The sequence below is a fragment of the Dasypus novemcinctus genome, chromosome 28 (genome assembly GCF_030445035.2).
Source record: "Dasypus novemcinctus isolate mDasNov1 chromosome 28, mDasNov1.1.hap2, whole genome shotgun sequence".
NCBI classification, from domain to species: domain Eukaryota; kingdom Metazoa; phylum Chordata; class Mammalia; order Cingulata; family Dasypodidae; genus Dasypus; species Dasypus novemcinctus.
The window spans coordinates 21,143,301-21,168,997 of record NC_080700.1 but is presented as its reverse complement, the minus strand read 5'-3'; the positions used below and the strand labels follow the sequence as shown (position 1 = coordinate 21,168,997).

Genomic DNA, 25,697 nt, shown 5'->3' with positions numbered 1-25,697 from the left:
ACCTTTCACCCCACGGTGCAGTTTTCGGGGACAAGGTGGAAAACAGGAGGATGGCCAGCCGGATTGTTTACTTTCCTAGGAAGCAACTCAACGAGGTTAAGCCCTGAGAGAATTAAAGTTCATCGACAGAGCAGGTAGGAGAGAGAGGGAGCACGTGTGTCCACCCTGAAGAGTCTCTTTAAGCTCTTCTGAACAGAGCCTCCATCAAGAAACTTCTTTTATAACCCAGAGAAATCAAAGATCTCAAACTGACTGTTTGACATAGCTGCAGGTGCTGCGGAAATGCCACAGCTCACGTTTTTGCTGAGCGTGGTGGGTGCGTGGAGCCTGTGTGTTCTGGGGCTCAGTTCTACCTGTCACTGAAAGGCTAAAAACTTATGGAAACTTATGGAAAAGGGAGCAGTGGGTGTCCATAAACCCAACCTCTGGCCCCAAACAGCCCACGAATCCCATCAGCAACCATTAAGAATAAAACCATCATCTGGAGCTTATGCTTACACAGGTCTCAGCCAGACTCCACAAACTGGCACAGTGAACAAAACCTCAAGTTAAAGTGCTCCCGAGGGACAAAGTGATGTCTGGAGATACCAGAGGCAAGCCACAGGTTCTCAAGAGTCCACCCCACTGCGGCCGGCTCTGCCTGGGAAATATGAAAAGTTACTTCCCCAGTATAACCGAGTTCCCCTCGTTTATAAATCCCCTAATCGTGATTCTTCTGCTGCTTTTCGTGGAGCCTATGATTTTCAATTTACCTATTAAACATATTTCTTGGTGACTAAAACCTTCAGATGGTTCCTAAGCGGTGTGGCCCGAAACCCAGCAGAGTTGAGCCACCTTCTATTCTCCAGTTCTTCGAGTCTGTCCTGGTCAACTAACAAGATGATGATGATGGACCAGCCCTGCCCCAAAACCAGGAGTATCTTCAGCTGCAAGTAAAACCTGTGCTTTCCTCTGTCCCCATAATTTCTAAGTTCCTGCTCAGCCTGGAACTTGAGGGATTGTCCCAAATCCCTCGAGACTGAGGAATGAGCAAGAATAAAGAGGGGGAGGGGGGAAGCAGACTTGGCCCAGTGGTTAGGGCGTCGGTCTACCACATGGGAGGTCCACGGTTCAAACCCCGGGCCTCCTTGACCCGTGTGGAGCTGGCCCATGCGCAGTGCTGATGTGTGCAAGGAGTGCCGTGCCACGAAGGGGTGTCCCCCGCATAAGGGAGCCCCACGCGCAAGGAGTGCGCCCCGTAAGGAGAGCCAGTGCCAAAGAAAGTGCAGCCTGCCCAGGAATGGTGCCGCCCACACAGAGAACTGACACACAAGATGATGCAACAAGAAGAAACACAGATTCCCGTGCCTCTGACAACAACAGAAGCGGACAAAGAAGAACACGCAGCAAATAGACACAGAGAACAGACAACCGGGGTTGGGGGGGGGGAGAGAAATAAATAAATAAATCTCAAAAAAAATAAAATAAAGGGGAATGGAACTACTGATTAGATGATTAGAGCAGATTTATTTTTATTGCAGTTATTCTCTTGTTAACTGAGTAACTTGTAACACTGATGCCAAAAATAAATTAAAAAAAAAAAAGCATCAGTGATACCCATTTTTTTTAAAAAAGCATCAGACTTCCCTTTCTGGAGAACCTCGTCTTGGCTGACATGCATAGCATCTAATTTATTCTTGCAACAGCCTTCGGAGCAGATGCTATTACTAACGGCTTAGGGGAGATGGGGGGTGGTAAGGCATTGAACCGTGGTTCCCCCAAAACACACGTCTGCGTCTGAACCCCAGAACCTGCGACATGACCTTATCTGGGGACAGACTCTTGCAGACGTGATCCAGTTAAGGACGGTGAGGCGAAGAGAGTGCTGGGTCAGCTGATGGCCCTACGTCCGATGGCAAGTGTCCTGGCAGGAGGCCCAGAGTAGAAGACGGAAGAAGAGGAGGCCAGACGGGAGGGATGCAGCCCAAACCGAGGGGCGCCGGCAGCCCCAGAAGCTGGCAAGGGACAGACTCTGTCCCCCGCCTCTGCAGGGAGCGCGGCCTCTGACCTCGGGACCGCGGGGAGGAAACCCCTGCTGCTTCAAGCCGCCGAGCGCGTGGAAACGCGTCCCAGCAGCACCAGGACAGTAAGCTGGGAGGGAAAAACAACTTTCAAAGGCTTGCGCCCCTTGAACTTGACCCCGGTCCACTCTGGCGCAAGGCCCCTTGACCGTCACGCCACCTGCGGCGGCCCGTGTGTTCGTCTGCCAGTTCGTTCAAATATTTGCTGAACCCTTGTGCGTTTCAAGCACCAGGTGGGCTTTGGGAGGCGGAGATGGGAGCGCTGACGCTCCCGGGGGAGTCGGATGTGTAAGGGACGGTCACCAGACTGGGCGGAGGCCTAGGGACAACGTGAGGCCCCCCTCACGCAGCCCCCAGAATGGCTGGACCCCGATGTCCCACAAGAGGTGACCAGGTGAGAGGAGGAGAAGCAGGAGGTGAGAGGAGAGACGAGGGGCGCAGGCCGGTTCTGAGGGTCCCCCGGTCGCTGCCTCCCAGCAGCCACACCCCAGAGAGGGCCGCCCAACCGGGGCCTTGCTTCTAGAAACCAGGCCACGGCCGGCGCCAGGGTCGTCTTGCCGGGAGCCTCTCCTCCCTGCCGGCGTCGGCGAAGCAGGCGTCCACGATGGGGAGGGAACCGGGCGGCCTCGCCCCGGCAGTCAGCAAGAAACAGAGACCCGCGGGCCTCCAGCTGCGGGACGGAATTCCACCAGGAACCGCGGGGCTTGGAAGCGGGTCTCATCCCCCGACGAGCCCTGAGACGGGGCCCCAGGGGGCAGCCGACACCGCGGGGCTGATGAGCCAGTTAGGCTGTGCCAGCCTGACCTCGGGCTGTGAGAGAACAGGGGCCGCTAGACCCACTGAGCTGGTGGACATCAGGAGGGGCAGCGCTAGACGGGTGGCGCAGAGGGTTCCCGGGAGGGTGGCGAGCTCGTCCCTGCAGTAGCTCCGCGGCCTGGGAGCCGGCTGGCTGGGGGTACCAGGGCATCTGATGGAGGGGTCCCTCGACCCACTTTGAGGGAACACAGAGCATGGGGCCTGCTGGACCAAGGGCCGGCGCTGGAAGACACCAAGTCCTCCAGCTTGCACAGTCCAATCCCGATGCGGAGACCGGCGAGGTCACTTGCCCCAAGTCACCCAAAAAGGAAGTAGCAGAGCCCGGAAATGGGCTCTGAGCACGGCTGTGGCCTGGCGGAGGCCAGCCTGGCCCCACGGGCCGAACTGGAAGGCAGCTTTTAAGTTTCAAGCAGCATCTCACTCCCCACCCGGCCTCAGGGGCTAGGGTCTAACTCTGCTGGGGTACCCTCCCCGCGTGCAGTCAAGCATAGTCAAACCTCCCCGCTGCGCTCCCACCTCGCCCCGAGCCCGGGCAGCCCAGGACCCGCGTGGGCTTCTCCAGGTTTCACTGCCCGCCCCAGGCAGGCCCCTGGCTGCTTGGCTGCGACACAAACTGAATTTTCCCGGGACGCGGGCACATGGCCATGTCTGAATAGGCACAAGATGCCAGCCTGGAGGAACCGATAGAAGCCTCAAAGTGCCGTGGAGGGAACGGAGGTGGCTTAAGTGATCAGGCACCTCCCTCCCACATCGGAGGTTGTGGGTTCGGTTCCCGGTGCCTCTTAAAGAAACAAAAGACGAACAGACACAAGTGCCAACAATGAGGGGTGGGAGAGATAAATACATCAAATAATCTTTGGGAAGCAGATGTGGCTCAAGCAGTTTGGCGCCCACCTACCACATGGGAGGTCCCAGGTTCAGTTCCTGGTGCCTCCTGGAAAAGATGAGCAAGATAGCAAGCTGGCAGGATGGGCTGGCATGGCAAGCTGATGCAACAAGGAGACATAAAGAGGAAACACAATGAGAGAGGCAACAAAGCAGGAAATGGAGGTGGCTCAAGTGACTGAGCGTCTCTCTCCCACATGGGAGGTCCTAGGTTCAGTTCCTGGTGCCTCCCAAAGAGAAGATGAGCAGGCAGTGCACATAGTGAACGGACACAGAGAGCAGACAGTGGGGGCAAACAATGGGGGGAGGGGTAAATAAGTAAATTAAATTAATCTTTAAAAAAAAGTGCTGTGGGGCAGAAAACATCCTACCACACCCACCCCCGTTCCAGCCCCAGGAAGGGAACATGGCACAAGTGGCAGTTCTTGTACGTGTGCACAGAGGAGGTACAGATGGGCCTGCAGCAGGCGATGCTGAGCGATATCCTTTTTTTCTCTTTTTAGAACTTTGCAACAGGTTTTTATTTTTACTTTATATCTATTACCGTGTTTGAAACCTAAAGAAATCATTTTCTTTTCAAATTTGGCTGTGTATATAAATATCATTTGTCTGGACTCGCAGCAGACTTGATGCCACAGTTTCTTGGGTTAAATATGCCCTGAAATCATCAAGCTGTTTGTCTTCCTAGGGGCCCTGAGAATATGGAAAACAGCCAGAAGGCTTATGGTTATTGGAAAAACAAAAAGAAAGGAATTTTGAAAGAAAAACCAGTGAGACGAAGGGATGGATTCACTTCCTAGGGTGTAGCTGGGGAGCCAACCTGCTCTTGGGGGGCATATGGTAGGTCTGGAAAGGACATCTAGTGGGTCGATTAAAGGCAGTTCTCACAAAGATGCACTAAAGAAGTCAAAACCCAGGGCCTGACGGTTTTATGTCTTGGTTTTTTTTAAGATTAGTTTTTATTTATTTCTCCCCCCACCTCGTTGTTTGTTCTCGCTGTCTGCTCTCTGTGTCTGTTTGTTTTGTGCTCATCTTCTCTTTAAGAGTCACTGGGAACCAAACCCGGGACCTCCCATGTGGGAGGGAGGCGCCCAATCGCTTGAGCTACCTCCACTCCCTGCTTGTTGTGTCTCATCGTGTTTCCCCGTTGTGTCTCTTCATTGCATCATCTTGTTGCGTCAGCTCGCTGTCTTGCTCGTCTTCTTTAGGAGGCACCTGGAACCGAACCGGGGACCTCCCACATGGTAGGCGGGTGCCCAACTGCTTGAGCTGCATCTGCTTGCCCTGAGTTTCCAGTAGTGGACATGCTCTTAAGTCAGAACTTCCCCGTCCGTCTCAGGCTCAGAACCTTGGGGGACGCCTTCCTGCACTGTCCCAGGGCACAGTAGAGTTTGTTCTTCCCAAACCTGGGGACTGACAGTCGGACCGGCTCAGGGCGACAGGGCTTTCCCGGAGGGATTCAGGCAGGCGCGACGCAGGCTGGCCACGCAGAGGCCAGGCGAGCCCAGGCCCGCTGAAGGCCTCACACTGCGGCGGGCAGCCGCCTCCCAGGGGCCCCGGCCTGCAGCGCTGGCCTTTGGCTTAGACTCTGACCCCTTCCTCTCCTCGGAGCCCGAGGCCGGCGTCCCACCGGATGGGCTGGTAGAAGGGGCAGCCCACCTCGGGGAGCTGCTGCTTTGAATCCCCTTCTCCCTGCCCTCTTCCCTTCTTTTGGGGGCAGGGGGTTTGGGCTGCTGCCTGGAGGACAAAGAATACTCCCTGGGAGGGGTGGTGAGGGCGTGGGAGGGAGAGGAATGAAGGGGGCGAAGGAGGAAGGGGGAGGAGAAGGAGAGGAGCTATGGAGGGGGGAGGAAGAGAGGAAAGGGGAGAGGAGGGAAGGAGAAGAAAGGAAGGAGGGGGAAGGAGGGGGGAGGGGAGGGAGGGAGGGAGAGAAGGGGGAGAGGGAGAGGGAAGGATGGCGGGGGCCAGAGGAAGCCCCCCGAAGGCAGGCCATTTGCGCACACTCCAGAGGCTGGGCCTTTGCCTCTCCACCGGACCCCCTGAGCCGAGCCCCCCACCCCCCAGCTCGTCCTCTGCACTCGCCTCGAGGGAAGGCCAAGTCTGCTCCCAGCACCCGCCCCGGGGATCAGCCAGCTCTCGCCCGCCCCCCCCCCCGCCCCCCCCAGCCAGGGCTGACCATCCGCTGCTCCTCCGTTCCCTGGGAGAAGGCAGCTGGCGCTGGTTCCAGGCCCCACCCCGGCCCTCTGAGGCCTCAGGCACTCTTTCTTTACTCGGACTGGCAGGTGGTCAGGACTTGGTGGTCAATCAAAATTACAGGGGGGAGGGAGCTCCCGCCTCTCACACACGAGGTCCCGGGTTCGGTTCCTGGTGCCTCCAGAAAAAACAAAACCAACAACCCAAACAAATAGAAAACCAAGCGCAGGGAAGCCGACGCAGCTCAGGGGTCGAGCGCCGGCCCCCCATGTACGAGGTCCCGGGGTCGGTCCCCACCCAGGGACCTTAATTAAATAAAACAGATTATAGAGAGAAGCAAGGGAGCACGGGGCGGGGTGAGGGCCAACCGAAGGCCAGGCCCTCCCCGCCACCAAGGGGGCACCTGTGGGTGACGCCCTCCCTGGGCACGTGCCGTGTCATCAGCCGTCGTCCTCAGGGCCCTACGAGGCTGGCCCCAGGGTCCGGGGTTCCTCGCTTGCCCCTCGGCATTCCGCCGACTCTAGGCCGAGGTGCAGTGAACGGCTCTCGCTGAACGCCCCGTCACTGCTGGCCACGTGGCCAGATACGTCAGGACAGGATCCGTGACGTGTTCCAAAAACAGGGCACCCCACGCCGTGGCGCTTCCCGAGTCAAGGAAAAGACGCAGGGGTAAGGGGCTGGTTCAGGCGCAGAGATGGAGGCGGGCGCATTGCTGGAAAAAGAAAGGAAGGACAGGCCATGGTCAGGGACAGGCCCACCGCCGGCGAGCCCGAGGTGCTGGAGCTGCGCTGCCGTGACCTTCCGCCCCAGGAGCAGAGGCATGCCCCTGCCCAAGAGCTGGGACAGCAGCGCGGGGGGGAAATCGCCAGTCATTCAGCAAACTGGTGGCCTGAGTCCTGGGTCCCAGGCAGCAGGGGCTGGAGCAGAAGCCCCTGCGGTAGCCACTGGCCTCCCTCCTCTCGGGCCTTGCAGGGGGCCCAGGGGCCCGTCCCAGCCGCTGGGACTCCTTTCCAGGCCCCTGGGTCGGCTCATTTCCCCCTCGGTGCCTGTCCAAACGGTACTCCTTCCAGGCCCCGAACTCCAGCACCTTCTTCCAAAGTAGCTCCTTTCCTTTGGGTCTTTAGGGGATGGGCTGGCTTGGGTCTGTCTGTCCCCCAGAAAAGTGTGTTCTTAAACTGAATTCGTTCCTGTGGACGTGGGCCCGGGGCAAGTAGGATCTTTTGGTGCGTGGGATCTGAACTTAAGAGGCGACCCACCTCGTTCAAGGACTCCTCTTACTGGAGATCTTTGTAAGAGAATGAAATGCAGACCGAGAGAGAGAGAGCCATGCAAGCAAGAAGCCAAAGGCAACGAAACCTGGAAGAGAAGGCAGAGACGGGCAGATGCCCCACGGGGCAGAGGAGCCCGGGGCATCGGCAGCCAGGGTTTGGGGAAGAAGCATCACCTGCCGATGCCCTGATTTGGACAGTCCCACGGCTTCCAGACCACAAGCTGGTAAGTTAATAAATTCCCATTGCGAAAAGCCACCCCATTTCGTGGTCTCGGCATTTCAGCAGCCTAGCAAACTAGAACAGGAGACGCGTGTTCAAACTACGCAGCGGACCAGGCATCAAAGCACGGAGCAGCTCGAGGGCCCACGGAGTCTCCGGGCGGGAGTCACCCAAGGGCGGCCTGTTTAGAATCCAGCCTGTCCCGTCCCCCGACCCTAGGCTCGCCCCAGCCAGCCGGGGCCTCTGCCCTGTCCTGACACGGGAATAAGACAGGATTTCCCATTTCACTCCAGGCAAGAGTTCCTCCTCCAGCAGACCTCCCTTCCCAGCCCTCCTCGGAGGACAAAGCGGCAGGACTCCTGTTTCCCAACATCATGAGATGTTCCAGTTCTACATTCCCAGGCTCTGGAACCAACCGGATCCGAGGACCGTTTGGGCCCGCCATGATCCATTTGTCCCCATTTGTCTGAACAACCATAAAAAGCAGACGCGAGAGAGAAATGCAATTCCGTATTTATCTCTTGACCTGCCCTCCCTCCCCACTGAAAGCACTGAGAGGCCGGTGTCTCCCAGATGATCAGCGTTCCAGCTCAGGGGACCTGGAAGCATCGTCTAGTCCGCCACGCCAGAGAGCGGATCGGCAGGCAGAGGAGAAGCCAGGTAGGACCAGCCCTGGAGTTTCCAGTTCTTGGTTCTACTCCCAGTTTGATGTTCAGCATTCCAGGACCTGGAGAGCACACCCAAGCACCAAGATCAAAGCCTTGCCCAAGAGGCCCAGCTCCTCCCAGGCAGGAATCAGCCCCACCCACCCCAACCCCCCAAAGAAACCACCAGACCAGCGAGTCATCCATCCATCCATCCATCCATCCATCCATCCATGCCACAAAGATGTAGACTACGTCTTTGTGCTAGACACTGCTCTTAACACTGAGATTGCAGCAGTGGACATAAAAGATAATATTTACCGGAGAGTAAAGACACATAATAAGATAAAGCAGACGATACACTAATGGGTGGTAAGTGCGAGAGGAAAAATGTTAAGCAGGGGAGGCTGTGATGTTAAAGCAAGCGGTCAGGAAAGGCCTCTTTAGGTGAACTTGTTATCAAACAAAAGTGGGGGGCCTCTCTGCCCCATGTGCTCCAGTGACCAATTCCTGAGACATCAGGTTTTCAAAGACAGAGTTCATTGCTAAGCGCAAAGCAGGCGATCAGATGGCCGGCTGGTCTATCTGTCTCCCCAGCTGCAGTAACTCTGAGAGTTTTATGGTATCGAAAGACAGGCAGGTTTATGGCAATGAGTACAGTGGCTCGAGATGATGAAGTGAGAGCTGATCTAATTATTGAGCAGGTACAGACTGATTACACGAAGCTACTGCATGTGTCAGGCAGGCCAATTTTGGCTGTACCTCCCTTTGTCTAGTAAGATAGTTTAGGAATTGGGGTGGGTTAACTCTGGGCTGATTCGAGTTCCTTCACTAATGTACAATAAGAGCTGCCTTGTGATCATAAGACTCCAAAGTTGTCAAACAGCATGCGGGGAAGGCAGAAGTGGGAGCCCATCACAAGGTTTTGACAATCATGAGAGGAAGGTTATACAGTTTTGCAATCATTAGAAAGGTATCTGGGTTCTACTTTAGCCAGTTGCAGAAATTTCAGGTATTTACTTTGGGCTATTCAACAACATATTAGAAAGTAAAAAAGGCAGCTAGACTACGATTCAGTAATCAGAATCATTTAACTCTTAATTGTGGATTGCAAACTTAAGCCTTGAGGGAGGAAGGTGGGAGGTGAGCCTCAGGCATTTGGAGGAAGATGGTTTCAGAAAGAGGGGGTGGCAGGGTCAGAGGCACCTGCTGATAGTTGTGGGGCTAGTGAAGGAGGTAGCATGGCTGGTGGGGGGGCTGGTGAAGGGAGGAGAAGGACAAGATGAGGTCAGGGGTGTGGGGTTCCAGATCGCAGCTTGGAGGCTTGGGCTCTTCTTTGGAGGAAGCCAGGAACCGCTCTGAGCCTGGCCGCAGTGCAGTCAGAGATACGTTTGCAGGGTTTGCTGTGCCACCCTGTTGACTTCCCGACCTTGGGCTCCAGGCGACTGCTGCTACAGTCTGCTCGGTGCAGTCATGTGGACGCTGCTGCTGCTGAGGAGCCCACTGCCCTCCATGGGGGCTCCTTGTGCTCAGCGCGCCCTGATCTGTTCCGAGCTGTGGCAGGGACAGCTCAGGCCACTGTGCTCACCGCCTGCTTCCTGTGCTTTCTCCTGCGCCATGGCGCTGGGTCCTGGAGTGCCACAAGAAGCAGGAGTGAAGGGGGACACCCGTGGCTTGACCGACCCCTGCCCATTCTGATCATGACTCCTGCATGCCTGGCCGGCTGTCCCTGGACACTGTCCTTTAACACGCTGACTTCTTCTGCATGACCTCTCGATGTCTCCACAGTGACATCGGGAACCATGTATATTGGTTTAGAAGGCCCTGCTCCATGGGGTCCCCAATTGAAACAATAAAGTCTAGTTAAACCTTCAAAAGAGAGAGAGTAACTGCAGGGAGCGAGGCAAAGATCCAATGTGGAGGCCACCGCGATGGGTCAGGCATGAGGAAACGGTGGCAGCAGGGGTGGGCAGAGCAGTCAAATCCTGGCTATAATCTGAAATTCAGCTGTGACAGGCTGAGTTTTGTGAACCACAGAAAAAGATTATGTTCTTAAACTAATCCATTCCTGTGGGTGCAGGGGCCCTTTGATTGCATTACATTCAGGTAAGGGGCCTTTGATTAGATTACTTGGTAACATTGATTTAGGCTTTTGATCGGACTGTCAGCAAGGAGTGAGCCAGCTTGGGTCTCTGCCATCTTGTTGGGTCTGATATGAACGAAGACAAAGAGAGAGACACACAGAGAAAAAGGAAGCTGCTATAGTGTATTGATCCTTCCATAAAAGAGAGAGGACTGCAGGAAGACAGAGAAGCCCCAAGAGGCCGAGAGAAGTCCTAGAGTGTGGAACCAGCAGAGCACAGGGCAGGGACAGAGGTCCCCCAGGCGCTGGGCCCAGGGAGCAGCTCAAGGCCCAGGAGATGAGCCCTGCCCAGTGCCTGATCGCCACGTGGCAGGACGCCAGAATCAACAGCAGCTGACTTTGGTGAGAAAGCATCTCCGACAGTGCCTTGATTTGGACATTTCACGGCCTCAGAACTGCAAGCTTCTACCCCAAAATAAATCTCCTTTATGACAGTTGACCCATTTCTGGTACTTTGCATTGGCAACCCTTTGGCAAACTAAGAAACTGTGATGAAAGCATGTACTGGCAGATGGATGTTGGGCATGAGAGGAAGAGAGGGGACAAGAAGATTCCAAGGTTTCTGGCTGGAGCTGCTGGAAAAATGGAAATGTCACCAACAGAGGGGACACCTCGGGAGGCTGAATGTCATGAGGCTACATCTTGAGATTTTCTCTGGGGCAATCCTGGAGGTAAAGGGCTTTGGAGTCCACGTGCCTCTCTGGAGACAGAGAGCTGGACTCAAATCCTGTTTCTACCAGTCACCAGCTGTAGCGCCTCTGGCAGGTTCCCCGTCTTCTAAGCCTCAGTGCTCTCCATAGTAAAATGGGGCACCGGGGCTCCTCACACAGGCTGGGGGACTAGGGGAGCTCACAGATGGGCACCCTCTTTCTATGAAGGGCCAGAGGGTACACAGTTGAGGCTTTGCAGACCCCACGGTCCGTGTCACAACCTCACTCTGCCAGTTCAAGCTGCAGCAGCCACAGGCCGGCAGAGGTGCGGCTCCACACCAATGAAACCAAACTTTGAGTTTCATCTAATTTTCATGTGTCATGTAATCTTCTTTTGATTGGTTTTCAGCCATTTCAAAATGTAAAAAAAAAACCAACAACATTCTTAGCTTGCAGAATATTAAATCAATCCCTGGGTCAGACGATGGATTTAAAACTCAGGACTGTGTGGGGGTGGGGGGTATACAGGAACCTCTTATGTTTTCTTTAATGTGACATTTTGTGTGACGTAGGTTTCTTCAAAAAAATACAATTTACAAAGATGACGGGGGTGGGAGGGTGGGGAGTGGGTTATATGGGAACCTCTTATGTCTTTTTTAATGTAACGTTGTGTGTGATCTTTTAACTTTAATTTTTCTAAAAAGTGTTAAAAAAAAAATAAATAAAGCTCAGGACTGGCACTGAACCAAGAGTTCAGTGGGAAGTGGATGTAACTCAAGTGGCTGAGCACCTGCTCCCCATGCATAAGAGCCCGGGTTCCATCCTGGGTACCTCCTAAAAGCAAACAAATGAAAAACCGGCTCTCATTGGGGAGCAGGTGTAGCTCAGTGGTTGAGCACCTGTTTCCCATGTATGAGGTCCCGGGTTAGATCCTGGGTACCTCCTAAAAAAAAAGAAGTTCAACGTAAACCAGAAGTCACTGTGATAATATTAAAACAGCAGGAACAGGGAGATTTAAACAGCTAGTGTCCCCCTGATTATACTGCAGTCCCTAATTTCAGACTAAGAGCTCTCTCCTAGACTAGTTTCTGATGAAAGCAAAGAGAGAGAGACAGAGAAAAAAAAATAAAGAAAAGAAAAGTTAAGGCAAGAGCCTTGGCACATGGGGCTGGAAACATGTTTGTTTTATTCCCAACCCCAAGCCCCGCTCAAGCCTGACAGAAGCAGTCAATAGAGTTCTTAAGTTTGTGAATTAATCCATTCTTTCAGACATGGAAATACTGTGGAGGGTGGGGAGAAGGTGCCCCTAGGAATTTCCAGAGTTTCTGAGCACCCCAGCTAAAAAAAAATCTGCATCTCCATGGCCAGGGCACATGGCAGTGCCCGTGACAGCTCTTCTTCTGTCTCCTTTATCCTGCCTGCTCTCTCCTTCTTTTCCCACTGTCTCAGTTTGCTGAAGGCTGCCAATGCAAAGTACCAGAAATGGGTTGGCTTGTATAATGGGAATTTTATGTAGGGTAAAAGCCATGAAATGTCCAAATCAAAGCACCATCCGAGATGCTTTCTCACAAAAGTCAGCTATTGGTGATCCTGGCGTCCTGCCGTGTGGCGATCGGGCACCCAGCAGGGCTCTCCATGGGCCCAGGCCCTTGGGTGCCTCTTTCTGTGCTTTGTGCTCTGCTGGTTCCAGACTCCAGGACTTCCCTCAGCCTCTCGGAGTGTTTCTGTTTTCCTACTGCCCTCTCTCTTACATGGCAGGATCAAATAGGGCAGCTTCCCTTTCCTCTGGGTCTGTGTAAGACCCAGCAAGAGAGCAGAGACTCAACCCGAGTCGCGCCTCACTGATGTAGTCCAATCCAAAGCAACCCAATCAAGCGATCTAAGGTGAATCTAATGCAATCAAAGGGTACCACACCCACAGCAACAGATTAGCTTAAAAACAAAATCTTTTCCTTTTGGGGATTCGTAAAAGAACTTCAAACTGTCACACCCACCAAGAACAAGAGCCAACTGGCATTGTGTATTTACTGAGCCATGACAAAGTGGAAACTTCCAGATCCTCATTTAGCAAATCACAGAGGTAAGTAACTTGCCGAAGTTGCGCGGCCAGGTTTCAAGCCTGACTCCACAAACTGAACTCCCTTCGTTGTCACAGCCTTACCCCCTCCTGCCCCCCCGCCCCCCCCCCCACCCGCCACCTCATTTCCCTCAACTCTGCCCTGCTGTGAACTTTGGGTAAACCAGTCCATGGTGACCCTCAACCAGTATAACTTGATTCAAACCCCAGCTCTGTTACTTACTAGCTGTACAACCTTAGGGTTAATTAGTTAGCCCACTCAGGGCCTCAGTTTCCCCATCCATCAAAAGTGGTATTCTCCATTGCCATGAGGATTTGATGAGTTAGTATCGGAGAGGCCGGGCATGCAGTAAGTGTAGACAGCTGCCAGGTGTCCTCTTCAGCCCCATGGCCCCAGAGGCGCCCGTATAACTCTGCATTATGACTTCTTCGCAGGGAGCTCTCTGTAAGAACCAACTGCCCTATTTCTCTTCCCATCACCCGTTCTGTCATGGTGTTTGGCCTAAAACAGATACTCAGGGCCATCTTTTTGAATGAATGAGCAGATAAGTAAATGAATCGATTTTCTGGATCATGTTTTCAGCAGATTTGTTACTGTTCCTGGGATCTACTGAATACGTGATATGGAAGGCAACTGTCCTGGACCGTGAGGGACACAGAGAAGATGAGTGGACGTGGTGGAGGTGGCCTGGATTAGGGACCACTGTGTCTGCTGGTTGCCCTCACTGGTAGACTGTGAGATCCTTGAGGCAGGGCTGTGCCTTTATCTCTGTATCTCCAGCCACCCAGTATGGAGAACCACTAGAGGAAGGGCAAAGGGGCACCATTTCAACCGGTCAGATACTGCAGCCGTGTCATGGCAGAGGTTCCCTTCTTGGAGAATTCAGCCTAAAGGGGAGCATCAAGGGCAGGTGAAAGGCCAAAGGGAGGAGGGGAGGGAAGTGGTGGCTGCTTCTGGTGAGAGTGTGTGCTGAAGTAGCCTGAACTCCTGGCTGGTCTTACCAAAGCCCCATTGTTAACCAGCCACGTTTCTCCTTCATAAGACCCATCCTACCTAGGATGCATGTCCCTCTGGAAAGACAACTGCACCAAGCAGGCAGTGTTCACCCTTTCCAGTTGACATTCCACAGGCCACCAGGTCCCCCAAGGGCACAGGTCAAACATTTGGGAAACACTGTATACTCTGTGCCCTACGTGGAGCTTCACTTGCCACATTTTCTACAATTTTACGTGTGTTCATCAGCCTCTCCTCTGAAAGACGCTGAGACATCTCACAGCAAGAAGAACTGTTAATTTAATGAACTTGAGCAGAGTTCCTTTTCACTGTTTTTATATAGCAGCTATCAAAATCCATGGAGTGTTCCATGGACCATGCTTTGGGAATCACTGCCATCTGACAGCCCATTCTGTGTTCCAACAAGGGTTTCTAGTCCAACTAAGATTTTGTAGAACAAAAATCTGAGGCCCCCCTGCCCTGTCCACACTTCCTGAACCATTTATCCTGAAGCCAAATAGGTGGGAAAGAGCACAATAGCCACCCCTCCCAGTGGAGGGGTGGGTGGGTGAGGAGGGCGACGTGGCAAGGTGGTCTCTGTGGGGTGTCAGAGTCCGAACAGGATGAGAAGGGCACCCTTGCATGTCAAGGTGATAGCTGGAAAATGTGCTTATTAAGATGTCTTCACGTAAGCAGCTCTGAAAATCCTAAAAGGAATTGAGCTGGTTTTCTATTAATCTAATTTTGGAAGTTTACTCTTTGTACTTAGTTCCCTGAAGGATATTAACCAGAGCGTCTCAGTTTTGCTTACAAGAATAAGAAAATGTCTCAAAGCAAAACCAGGCAGAATGGTGTAAATTTGTAACTTCTCAGAGACGAAAACTTTGATATCCTTGGGCGGGTGGGTGAGAAAGGAGCATGGAGAACTTGCACCTGCACAGCAGTATCTAAACTGTGGTTTAATAGCCACCGAAACCAAGGGCAAGTTGAATGTGCTTGAGACAATGCAGGACTGACCAATTGTATATTCCTCCTAAGACCCCTAGCATCACTTTGTTTTGGTTTGGTTTTTACTTTTTTTTTTTTTTTTTTTTTGGCCTGCGTAAACCCTAGCTCCTATTTTCACCTTGAACTGGTTTTTAAGAGTCCCCCAGTTCCAGGCTTGTGCACGCACAATAAATCCCCTTCTCACTGAGAGACAAGTTTGTCCTTTGTGGTGCCAGACTGGAAGGGCGTTTCAATTGGAAATAGCCATGCTATGGTAACAAAGGTCACAAAAGGCAAGGAGAGACTGAGGAACTTTCCCAGACTGAGGGATGCTACAGAGACATGGCAACTGAAGACAATCCACAATCATGAACAAGATCCTTTGACATGATTGTGACACATGTCGAAATGCAAACAAGACCGAAGGATGAGCTGGTGGCGTGCGTCCGCATGCACGTTCTGGCTTTGATGGCTGTGTTGTGGTTAGGTAGAAAGCCCTTGTTTATAGGAATTATATACAAACGTGTCCCGGGGTGCTGAGGCATCTGGTTGGCAGTTTGCTCTCAAATGGTTCAGGGACAAAAAGTTCTTTGTTCTGCATGTTCAAATTTTCTATGAGTTTCCAATTGTCTCAAAATTGAAGGAGGAGGAGGAGGAAAAGAAGAGGAAAAAAGAGGAGGAAGGGGGAAGGCGGGAAGAAGGAGGAGGTGGAGGAGAAGAAAAGAAAATCTGAAGCCCAGGATGCGTCCCAGAGCTGCTTAGAGGTGGAGCTGGCCTGAAAGCTGACCTCCTGATTCCTTTACAGCTTTGTCTGGTGCCCCTTGCCCTGCTCTGAGGGTCTCCAGCAACTACGTTTGCATATCCACGGCCAGCTCCCCAGAGGACAAGCCCCCCCGGGATGCGGCTGAGAGTGGCCCACTCTGAGCAAAGATGGCAGCTCTTGATTGTCACCCTCTCCAGGAGGGATGACCAGTGGGATCATTTTGTTCCTTTCTGGTTTTCAGTAAAGATCCAAGTAATCAAAATAACATTCTAAATTATTTTTGATGAATTTTGATTTGCACACTGAAGTTAAAATACCACAGAGAACAAGAGGGAAAGAAATACAACTAACTAGCAATTTGTAAGCTTGATGTTGCATTTTCCCTCTCTATCCCGAAGGAAAATGCTTTTTATCTTCTCCAGGAAAGTACTGACTTTCAGGCTGAGAGGCTGAGGCTTTCCGATGTCTGCAAAGCCAAGGTTTCCCACTCCCAACCCAGTCATCCGGATGTGAGAGTCTTTGAAGCACCTCTCTTTACTTTCTTCTACTCTTCTGTTTCTAGAATGCGTTTTCAGCCCTCGGTTCTCAAGGGAGGGGCACATGTACCCTGAGCCTTTCTTCAGGAGCTCCCCAGATTGGGTTCTGCTTCAGCCTCATGCCCCCACCCCTTCCTGGTCACTCCTGGCCAAATATGGGCACTGCGACCCTTGGTCTGAAATTGTCCCTCAAACCAGCCCAGGCTCTTGACAGGTGCCATGGGGCCAAGCCTGGGGACCAGTTCAGACCCTCAGGCCCAGCAAGGCCCCCCAAGCACACCCTGCCCTGCCCTGCCGCCGTGCAGCCGGTTCGCCCCATACTCCCAGGAAGAGAACGCTAGAACCTTCAGCACTTCTAGCTCCAGGGCAGGTGAGGGTAACCACAAGTCAGCAGATAAAGCCCAAGAAATAAATAAGGACTCTGTGTGGGTCCCTCTTCCTGAGTTATGAGTATTACTCTTTGCATGCTGATAAAGGAAGTTTCTACAAATCATGTTCCCTACCCCACCGTACCTGCTATTCCCTGGGGGCTGGATTCCCAGTGTCTGGTTTGTCTTTTGTGTACCCCAGAAAATTGTTCTTAGGCGAATCCATTCCTTTGCATGGAGTCTATCATATGGGGAGACTCTTGGTTAGCTTCAGTGAAGGGACCCTTTGATTGCACTAGATTTAATTAAGAGACCTTTCGAGTAGATCACTGTCAATTAGATCATTTTGGGGCTTTTGATTGTGAGGTGTTTTCTTTTTGTTTTTGTTTTTTTGAGGTACCGTAGGGGGCAGAGATTGAACCTTGGACCTTGGATGTGGGAAGATGGCGCTCAGCCACTGAGCCACATCGGCTTCCCCGAGTTGTTTTTTTTCATTTTGCTTGTTTGTGTTTTTGTTTTTATTTTCAGGAGGCACCAGGAACCGAACCCAGAACCTCCCGTGTGGGAGGCAGACACACAACCACTTCAGCCACATCTGCTCCCCATCAGTGAGACTCTTGCTGAAGTCTTAGGTAAACTGAGAACTGAAAAAAGAAACACAGTAAGAAGAGACACAGAGAAAGGGAGCTCTGCCACTTTGGCCCTGCCAAGTGAGAAAGAGGACTCCAGGTTCATCTACAGCTGCAGAAAGACAGAGAAGCCCTGAGAGGCCCAAGGAAGGCCCCGAGAGGGATGCCTGACCACCCACAGCTGACCTCAAGGAGAAAGCAGGGTGAGATTGGAAGACCTGCCATCTTGCCTTGCCATGGGGGCAGGACTCCAGGATCTGCTAGCAACTGACCTCGGGTGATAAGCTATCTCTGATGATACCTTGATCTGGACATTTTCACAGCCTCAAAAGTGTGAACTTTTACCCTAATAAAATTCCCATTCTAAAAGCCAACCCATTTCTGAGATGTTGCATTGGTAGCCTTTGGCAAACTAAGACACCCCAAAAGAGATCACATGTGCTGACCAGTCCTGAAATTCATGCAAAGGATCAGACCATGCCCCCAGGTACTTTTTAAGAGGACCAAGGGTGGTAGATTAAGGGCATTATTTTGTGTAGGACGCTGTCCTGATTGCTTGGAAAAGCGTTGGTTTCTAATTCTTGAAAAATTTTCCTGGTAAGAGTCAGTTTTTCTCCTCGACAAGGATTTGCCTGCCCTGTCTTGAGCCCTGCCCCCTTGTTCCATTTCTCTGACATCCAGTGGACTGTCCCCCCAAAAGGGGGGCATAGACAACTAGATAATTTGGTTAAAAGGAATCCGAAGATCAGGATTGTCTCTGACCAATAAAATTATTTCTCTGAAAAGATTATAATTCCTAGCAGCTGCCTTGGCACATTCTCCTAGAAAATATGGACAACAGCAGCTGAATGGGCAGTTACTCTATTTTTCAGAGATTTTTCTTTTTTGAAAAAACAAACACCGTGACCGCTTCCTCTCTGACAGGGAGATGATAAGCAGTACACTCGAGCACACAGAGCTCCCAGTGAGGGTGGCTGACCCAGCCACAAAGCTTACCAAAGGGTTTCGAGCAGGTCCCTGGACACTTCCCCTGGTCACCAAGAGCAGCAAGGGGCTTCCCTGTGGTCCAGGGAGGGCCTGGACAGCACTGTCCCTCAATGTAATGCCCGAGAGCCAGCCACCCCCCAGTCCTAAGGCAAACCTTCCAGAAGGCCCTACAATGGCTCAGGAGAGCTGCTGGAAGACTCCCACTGAAATGTCACTCCAACTGGATAATTTAAAAATGAGATGGAGGGAAGAACGGCTGCTCTGAGAAACCTGGTATTCGTTTAACATGCTAAGAACTCTCTGCTTTCACGTTAAAACGTGGGTAGCTCTCAATTCCTAGCTAGTTGTCTAAGATGGAAGGCTCAGTGAAATTTCCTCCAGAGCCAAGGCCCGATTAGGTTTCACACAGAGACGCTCTGTGGTATCATTGGGATCTGAACTCTGTAGTTGGAAAACAGGAAACACCGTGATGGGCTGAAGCCGTATGAACCCCAGAAAAGCATGTTCTTAAAGTTAATCCGCTCCTGTCGGTGTGAAGCCATGGTAAGTGGGATCTTTTGGTGAGTAGGAGCTTAAGACAGGACCCGTGTCATTCATGGAGTGAAGACTCTTCTTACTGGAGTCTTTTATCAGAGAATGAAATTCAGACAAAGGGAAAGAAAGCCACCAAACCAAGAGGAGGGAGAGTCCGGCAGATGCCGCCATGTGCCTTGCCATGTGACAGAGGAGTCCAGGATTGGCGAGCCCGTCTTTGGGGAAAGGGGATCGACTTGATGATGCCAAGATTTGGATGTTTTCATGGCCTCAAAACTGTAAGTGTGTAAGCTAATAAATTCCCATTGCTAAAGGCTGGCCCATTCCTCAGTATCTGCATTTCGGCAGCCTAGCAGACCAGAACCCACCCTGGGGTGTGCTTTCAGGGAAAGAGTGAAGAAACCAGATCTAAATAAAAGTGGGAGGAAGGGCCATTCAGACCGAGACTGAGCAAATACCAACAGGGAAGACTCCGGAGAGAAAACGGAAGTGCTACGTAATGAAGGGCCAACCAGGACACTGAAATTAAAACCCCAATACGAAAATGTTTGGGAACTTTCAGAGAAAGAAGCCAAGACAGAGTAAAAGGCAGGTAGTAGGCCAAGAGCTCAGCAGCTTTTCACCGTCACAGGAGAGTGAAAACTCTTAACACTCCATTAATAATTTATCTTTTATTGAAATAGTTGAATACATTGTATACAGTAAATGATTGAAAAATAAAATGAGGAAAAGAAATCAAGTTTATAAAATACACTCATGTTAAAATCAAGCCAGCCAGCAAAACCGGGTACAAACCAAGGAATCTGGTAGGGTTGCTTGCTTTTAAGTATATGAAATACCATGAGTCCATGTACAGTTCTATGTGCGAGAGCAATTCGCAGAAAGTCATCCATGAAACACTTCCCGGAAGGAGTCGAGAGCCGGTGGAAGAACGCGGTACTGCCTGCTCTGCCCTGGTAACACTGAGCAGGAGCCTAAGCGCAACGCCAGGCGGGCGGGGTCTTGGGCCCATCGTTTTCCACGCGATCTCCACCAGTCACGCACTGTGCAAATTAAGGCTTCTTATTGGTCGAATGGTTGATAAAACACCTTTCTCTTGAAAAAAAAAAAAAATGCACAGTGAAGATGGCATCATGAGAACCTAGAGCTACGAGAGCTACACCCCAAATCTGGCGGGGCAAGTCATCTTCTCTGATCTGGAAGCGCACCTCACCTCCGCTTGGCTCTACACACACACACACACACAGATCAATCTTTGGGTACATTGTTTGGGTTTGCCAGCAGGCAAAAGAAATACTGATAGATGTGCTCTAAATATATCTTAGATTGATGAGGTCATGCAAAAAAACTGCAGCCCGAATGGCGCGGCCCAGGCCAGCCGCCGGAGGCTGGAGCCCAAGGGGAGCCCCTGCGCACACTCCTTGCACGCCGCTGCGTGCGTGTGCATGTGCTCCCGTAAAAAATTGAAAGCAAAAAAAAAAAAAGAGAGACAGAAAAATATATAAAATAGAAGTGGTATATATGCTAACATAAGGGGATAAATGATTGGCCGGTTTCTAAAATTCCACACTAAACCATCCTGGCGCAGCAGCAGCTTTCCCTTCCTAGACTGGGTGAGCCACGGACCACCCCCATGCCGGCGGGAAGAGACTGTTGCCGGGTTTGTTTGTTTGTGTGTTTGTTTGTTTTCCTGTAGAGCAAACCTGAGTAACTGTTGAAGTTAATAAATAGGAGGAGAGAATTAAAATGCTAACTGAAACGGTCCCACACCCTACAGACGCCAGAGCAGCAAGGGTTTTTCTTCCGAAGGCAGCCCCTCGCCTGCAGAGCCGCCTTGCGTGGGTGCGGGTTGTGCAGTGCACAGCAAATGGGTTCTGAAAGGTAGGCCGGGGCCTAGACCCCGCGGCCAATCTGAGCCTTGATTCCGGTTAACTGTAAACAACTGTGTTGTGAGCAGCGCCTGACCCCCCCCTCATCCTCTCCCCCTATCACAGAAATTCTTCCCTTTTTTGAAACAGCTTTTGTTAAAGGCAAAAAAAAAAAAATCATGAAGCATCTTTGACTTGGAAGTCCTGTTTGGTTGGAGTCGCTCTGCCGTTCCGCCGATCCGTCTCTTCTCTCGTAGGCACCAGGAGGGGTTTAGATGTTGAGCAGATCCTCGTCGCTGTCATCGTGGAAGGACACCAGGCCACCGGGACTCATGTAGCTCTCGGGTCCGCAGCGGGCCTTGGCTCTTCGGATCTTCTCGGCTCTCATCAGCTCCGCCGCCCTGCTCCCCTCCCTCTCCCTGAACATCTTCCGGGGGGGGCTCCTCATCTGGTAGAAGCTCGGTGGTTCGGGGGGTCCAAGGCTGTGGACTCTCACTTCGGGGATGCTCAGGACCTCGTCTTCACTGTCCAGGTCGTCCACGCGCAGGGAGGTGAGGGCCTCGGCCTTCACGCACTTGGCGGTGATGTGGCCGTTCTCCTGCCCGTCCCTGCTGGACCCTGGGATGGTCACCTGGATCTCTTCCATCAGCCACTCGGTTTCGTGTTCCTCCGCCTCTTCATCCTTGCTGACCTGCCAGGGATCAACGGCAGAGACCACGTGAGCCCCCCTGAGTCTCCCGTGCTGCTTCTCTGCTGTCCTCCCTCCGCGGCCCACCCGGAATCGGGGACCCTCCGTGCCGTCGGGAGCTGGGGGCGCGGCTCGCGCCCCACTGCTGTCGCCGCGTGTCCGGTTCCCGGAAGCCCGAGCGGGGGCGAGGATGGCGTGGGCCGGCGGCAGTCCCCTGCTCCCCGCCGCGGCGCGTCAGGCCGAGGGGGCTCTCGGGAGGGGCTGGGATTGGGGCCAACCGGCCAGAGCTCTGCAGACGCTACGGGTTGAACTGCGTCCCCGAAAAAGATACGCCGAAGTCCTGAACCCCCGAGACTTGGGAAGGTCACTGCGGGGGGAATCGGTTACGTGACAAGGAGATCCTATTGCGGTAGGGTGGGCCCTTAACCCGATCTGCCTGGTGTCACGATAAAGAGAGAGGAGGCACAGAGAAGAGAGGGCAGCCGTGGGAAGACGCAGGCGAGACGGAGGGCCTGCAGGGCAGGGAGGCCCGGGGCTGCCAGCCGACGCCGCAGAGGCAGGGGAGGGCTCTCTCCTGCAGGTTTCTGAGGAAGCAGGGCCCTGACGGCAACCTGACTTGGGGCTTCTAGCATCCAGGGCTGTTAGGACAACAGAGTTCTGTCGTTTCCAGTCGCCTAGCTTGTGGTGCTTTCTCCGGGCCGCCCTGAGGATGCTGGAACAACAGCCAAGGGGGCAGAGCCAACACAGAGAGCCTCCGACGTGGCCCGGGCAGGGAGGGCGGGCAAGCGGCCGGGCAGCAGCGCTGGGCGAGGAGAGGCTCCCCTGAGGCCTGCGTCACAAGGAGGTGCCCTCGGGGGGCAGGGGAGGGAGCTGGCGTGCAAGGAAGGCCACACAGGGCGCGCGTGCAGAGAGCCTAGTTGACGTACACCTCTTAGAAGGCAACTGAAGATCCATCAAGAGCCACAAACACACTTCGACCCAGATAATGCTCCTTTCCTGGAAATTTCCCTGCGGGAAATACTCCAAATGCTAGCGGTAATGAAGACACTCATTCCCTTGCTTTATTTTATGTAGAATCGCCACACACAAAAAAAAAAAACGTGGAAACAATCTAAATATTAAGTACTCCAAGGAAATCAAACACACCAAAAGAAAAAAAAAAGGGGGGTTGGTGGAAGAGGTTGGGGAAATGTTTTTTTCCTTTTTGTATTTCAAACTGTCTGTGACAACGTTTTTACTCTCATTTTGGATGTTGTAACAGTATCAACAACACAATAGGGAGTCGTGGAGGGAGAGGCAGTCACCCCTGAGAATCTGAGCAGGTAATTACCTTTGAGTACTTGTAGGACACGTTTGAGCTTCTTCTACAGCAACTGGCTACCTTATTTATCACCGTTTCCCTGTGAAAGAGAAAACCGTGGTTATTCCACGGTGGGAGGTGCACGAGGCAGGCGTTTCACCCTGGCACCAACTGGCTGGCGCGCCTCTGAAAGGCCACTTAAGCCAGCTGGGCCCTGAGCCTCAACAGGGTTGCAGCACCTACTCTCCAGTTCACTGGACTCACCCAGGACAACCAACAAGGAGGTGAGGACGGACAACCACCACAACAAGGAACTGAGAGAGTCTACGGCTCCAAGCAAGAGAGTCCCATCCATCAGCCCTATGGGATCAAAGCCCCCTCCCAAGTAGAGGGGGAGTGGGCATCGTCATCCCAGAATCCTCAGGACTGGGGAATAAAATATGGACTAGAGTGGACTTGCTAGTATTCTACTGTAGAGTTACTGGGATTCTAGCAATGGAAGGGCATAAATCATTGATAAGGCGACAGTGGCCACTGGAGGTGCTCCAGGCAGGGAGAGGGGAAAAGAGGTGTAATATGGGGGCATTTTTGGGACTTGGAATTGTCCTGAATGACAGTACCAGACCCAGGATATTATATATCCTGCCGTAACCTACAGAACTGAATGGGAGAAAGAGTATAAACTACAATGTAAACTATAATCCCGAGTGGCAGTGCTCTAAAATGTGTTCGTCAATCACAGTGAATGTACCACACTAATGAAGGAAGTTGCTGATGTGGGACAAGTGGGGGGGGGGAGTGGGGCATATGGGAATCCCTTATATTTTTTATGTAACATTTTATGTAATCTATGTATCCTTTAAAAGTTAATGAAAAATATATTTAAAAGAAAAGCCACTGTGCTGGGATAATAAGGCAGCCCGTCCCCACCCCTAAGCACACCCCTTTAGGGCACGGACAACTCAACGACAAAGGAACAACATGTGGCAGCAGAGCTACGCGGCAAAACAGCTCTAGCAATTCAATGGGAAGAGCGTGGGCTTTGGAACCAGAGCTGGATTCAAGTCCTGCTCCACCACTTAGGAGCAAGACCTGGAGTAAGTGATTTAACGTCGGAGCGTCACGCTTCCTCAGGAGGGCTAGGTCAGAGTCCACGTGCCAAATGACTAGCCAGAGGCCAGCACGTACAGGTGCTCATTGAACGCCCTTCCCGCCTGCATTTCCAACACAGGCTCTGGGCCTTGGACTGGCCTGGTGACCACCGCCCAGCTACCTCTCTCACAGCCTGGCTCTCCTGCCATCTCTTGCCCAGGGCCCGTCTAGCATGCGAGACGCCCACCGAAAGGGGCAGCGGGAAAGCCAGGGCTGGGCCCACCCGCCCGTGGCCTGCGCTAACCATTCACTCGCCCACGGGGACGCGGGTGACAGCCACACGGGAAGAGGGAGGAGTCCTTCTGCCCAGCCAAGTGGAGCCAAAAGGCTGGCGCCGTACCTTCCACGCAGCAGGCGCAGCATAAATGCTCACCTCTGCGGGGCCGGCTGATCAAAAGGGAGCCTGCTTGCAAAAGAGGTGTTTGGTTTTCTACAGATCTTTGGACCCATCGAGAGATGATGGTCCTGGAAATGGGCAGGGCCAGGCTGAGGCATCGAGGTGAGAACCTAGAGGGCAGGGCCTGGGGTTCTGGTCAAACTACTTCGTGCACCTGCTCGTCATAGAAATGGTGATGTTTAGAGAACATCTCCCATAGACAGTTTCCAACTAAGAACTTTAAGACTTCTGCTGCTCCTGGACTCCGAACAAGCTGAGCCTGAGCGTCCACGCTGAGCCGCTGGCCTCCCCGCGCCCCCCGCCATCTCCTCACCTTCTTTCCTTCTTGTACAGCAGAAGGGTCAGCAGGCAGCCCAGCAGGGCCACCAGCAGCAGGCTAAGGAGAGCCCCGATGGCCTGGCTCCGCTCCGAGAGCCCCTTGTGCACCTTGGTGTCTTCTCCCATGTTCTCGCCGTCCTCGTAGTCCACCCTGGAAGGAAGTCACAGGACAGGAAGCCACGTCACTCTCCGGGACCGCCGCCCCCAAGAAGGCTGCCTCGCGCGCGCGTCTGTTTAAACCGAGCAGAAGAATCTCCAGCCCGGAAAACGGCTTTGACTTTGACCGACTCCCATGGGATTCTCACTCAAGTCAAATACAATGAGGCCCGCGTGCCGTGGAAAACGGCACTGGAAAAGCTCCCTGGTGATGAGCTTGGGGCAGGCGTACTGGAAAACATTAGAAGGCAATGCCTCCGGCTTCATGAACTATTGACGAGATGAGAGAACATCAGACGCCTGTGGTTTGTCCACCTGCAGGGCCGAGGGCAAAGGCGACTGTGAAAGCAAAACAAATTGGAGACACAAGCCGGCCACACTCACCTCCGGGTGTTTTCCAGGGAAGAATGTGATCGCAACCTGGGCAATAGCTTTTCCCCCTCAACACCCCTGGCTTGGACACAGCCTTGATGTTTTATGGGGGCTCAGGGGAAAGCCACTGTGGAACCCCAGACAGGGACACCCCACAGAGTGTCCCCAAAACCCCAAGAGCCAGTGTGGGTGACACATACACACCGGCTCTTCCCACTGGAGCACTTACATGACTGCTTATGGGGAAAAGAGCTGATTTCCAAGATGGGTTCAACAGTCCAGAAGTCAGTGGAAATAACAAGTAATGTAAATGTAGAGCCAATTGGACTGACTGTGCTATCTGCTCAGAGAGCTGGACGGTTGTGCAACCACCTTGGGATTTCTCATCTGCCTGCCGCGCAGTCATTTCAGACCTGCGCCCGCAGTATAACATAAGCAGGTGAAAGAAATCCTTCATCACCCACAGTCTATCAGAAAGGCAGAGACGAGTGGGAAGTGGCTCGCTGCTGAGGTTAAAAGCGAGGGGATCTCAACAGGCCGTACAAACGTGATGAAGCCAGGCACTGACTTTTTAAATTCTTCCATGGTATTTCTTTAAATCAATTTTATTTAAATTCATTCACAAACCATACAGTTCATCTAAAGTATAAGATTAATGGCATTTGTAATCAGAGTTATGCACTTATCACT

At 52.6% G+C, this 25,697-nt stretch overlaps 1 protein-coding gene across 5 annotated transcripts in view; it reads right to left on the bottom strand.

Annotated features, from left to right (window-relative positions):
- Positions 1-7,947: 7,947 nt before the first annotated feature.
- The window catches only part of IGF2R (insulin like growth factor 2 receptor), a 101,474-nt gene continuing 83,724 nt past the window's right edge, over positions 7,948-25,697 (bottom strand). For 2 of the 5 annotated variants that reach the window (XM_004449794.5, XM_058289638.1), the window contains exons 46-48: positions 24,475-24,630; positions 22,643-22,712; positions 19,413-19,851 (exon numbers count right to left, since the gene is read on the bottom strand). In XM_004449794.5, the coding sequence (XP_004449851.2) occupies positions 19,819-19,851; positions 22,643-22,712; positions 24,475-24,630 (259 nt within the window). In that variant the 3' untranslated portion in view covers positions 19,413-19,818. Of the gene's footprint in view, positions 8,172-19,412; positions 21,316-22,642; positions 22,713-24,474; positions 24,631-25,697 lie in introns of those variants that run through there. The other 3 variants (XM_004449793.4, XM_004449792.4, XM_058289639.1) reach the window with 2 other exon arrangements.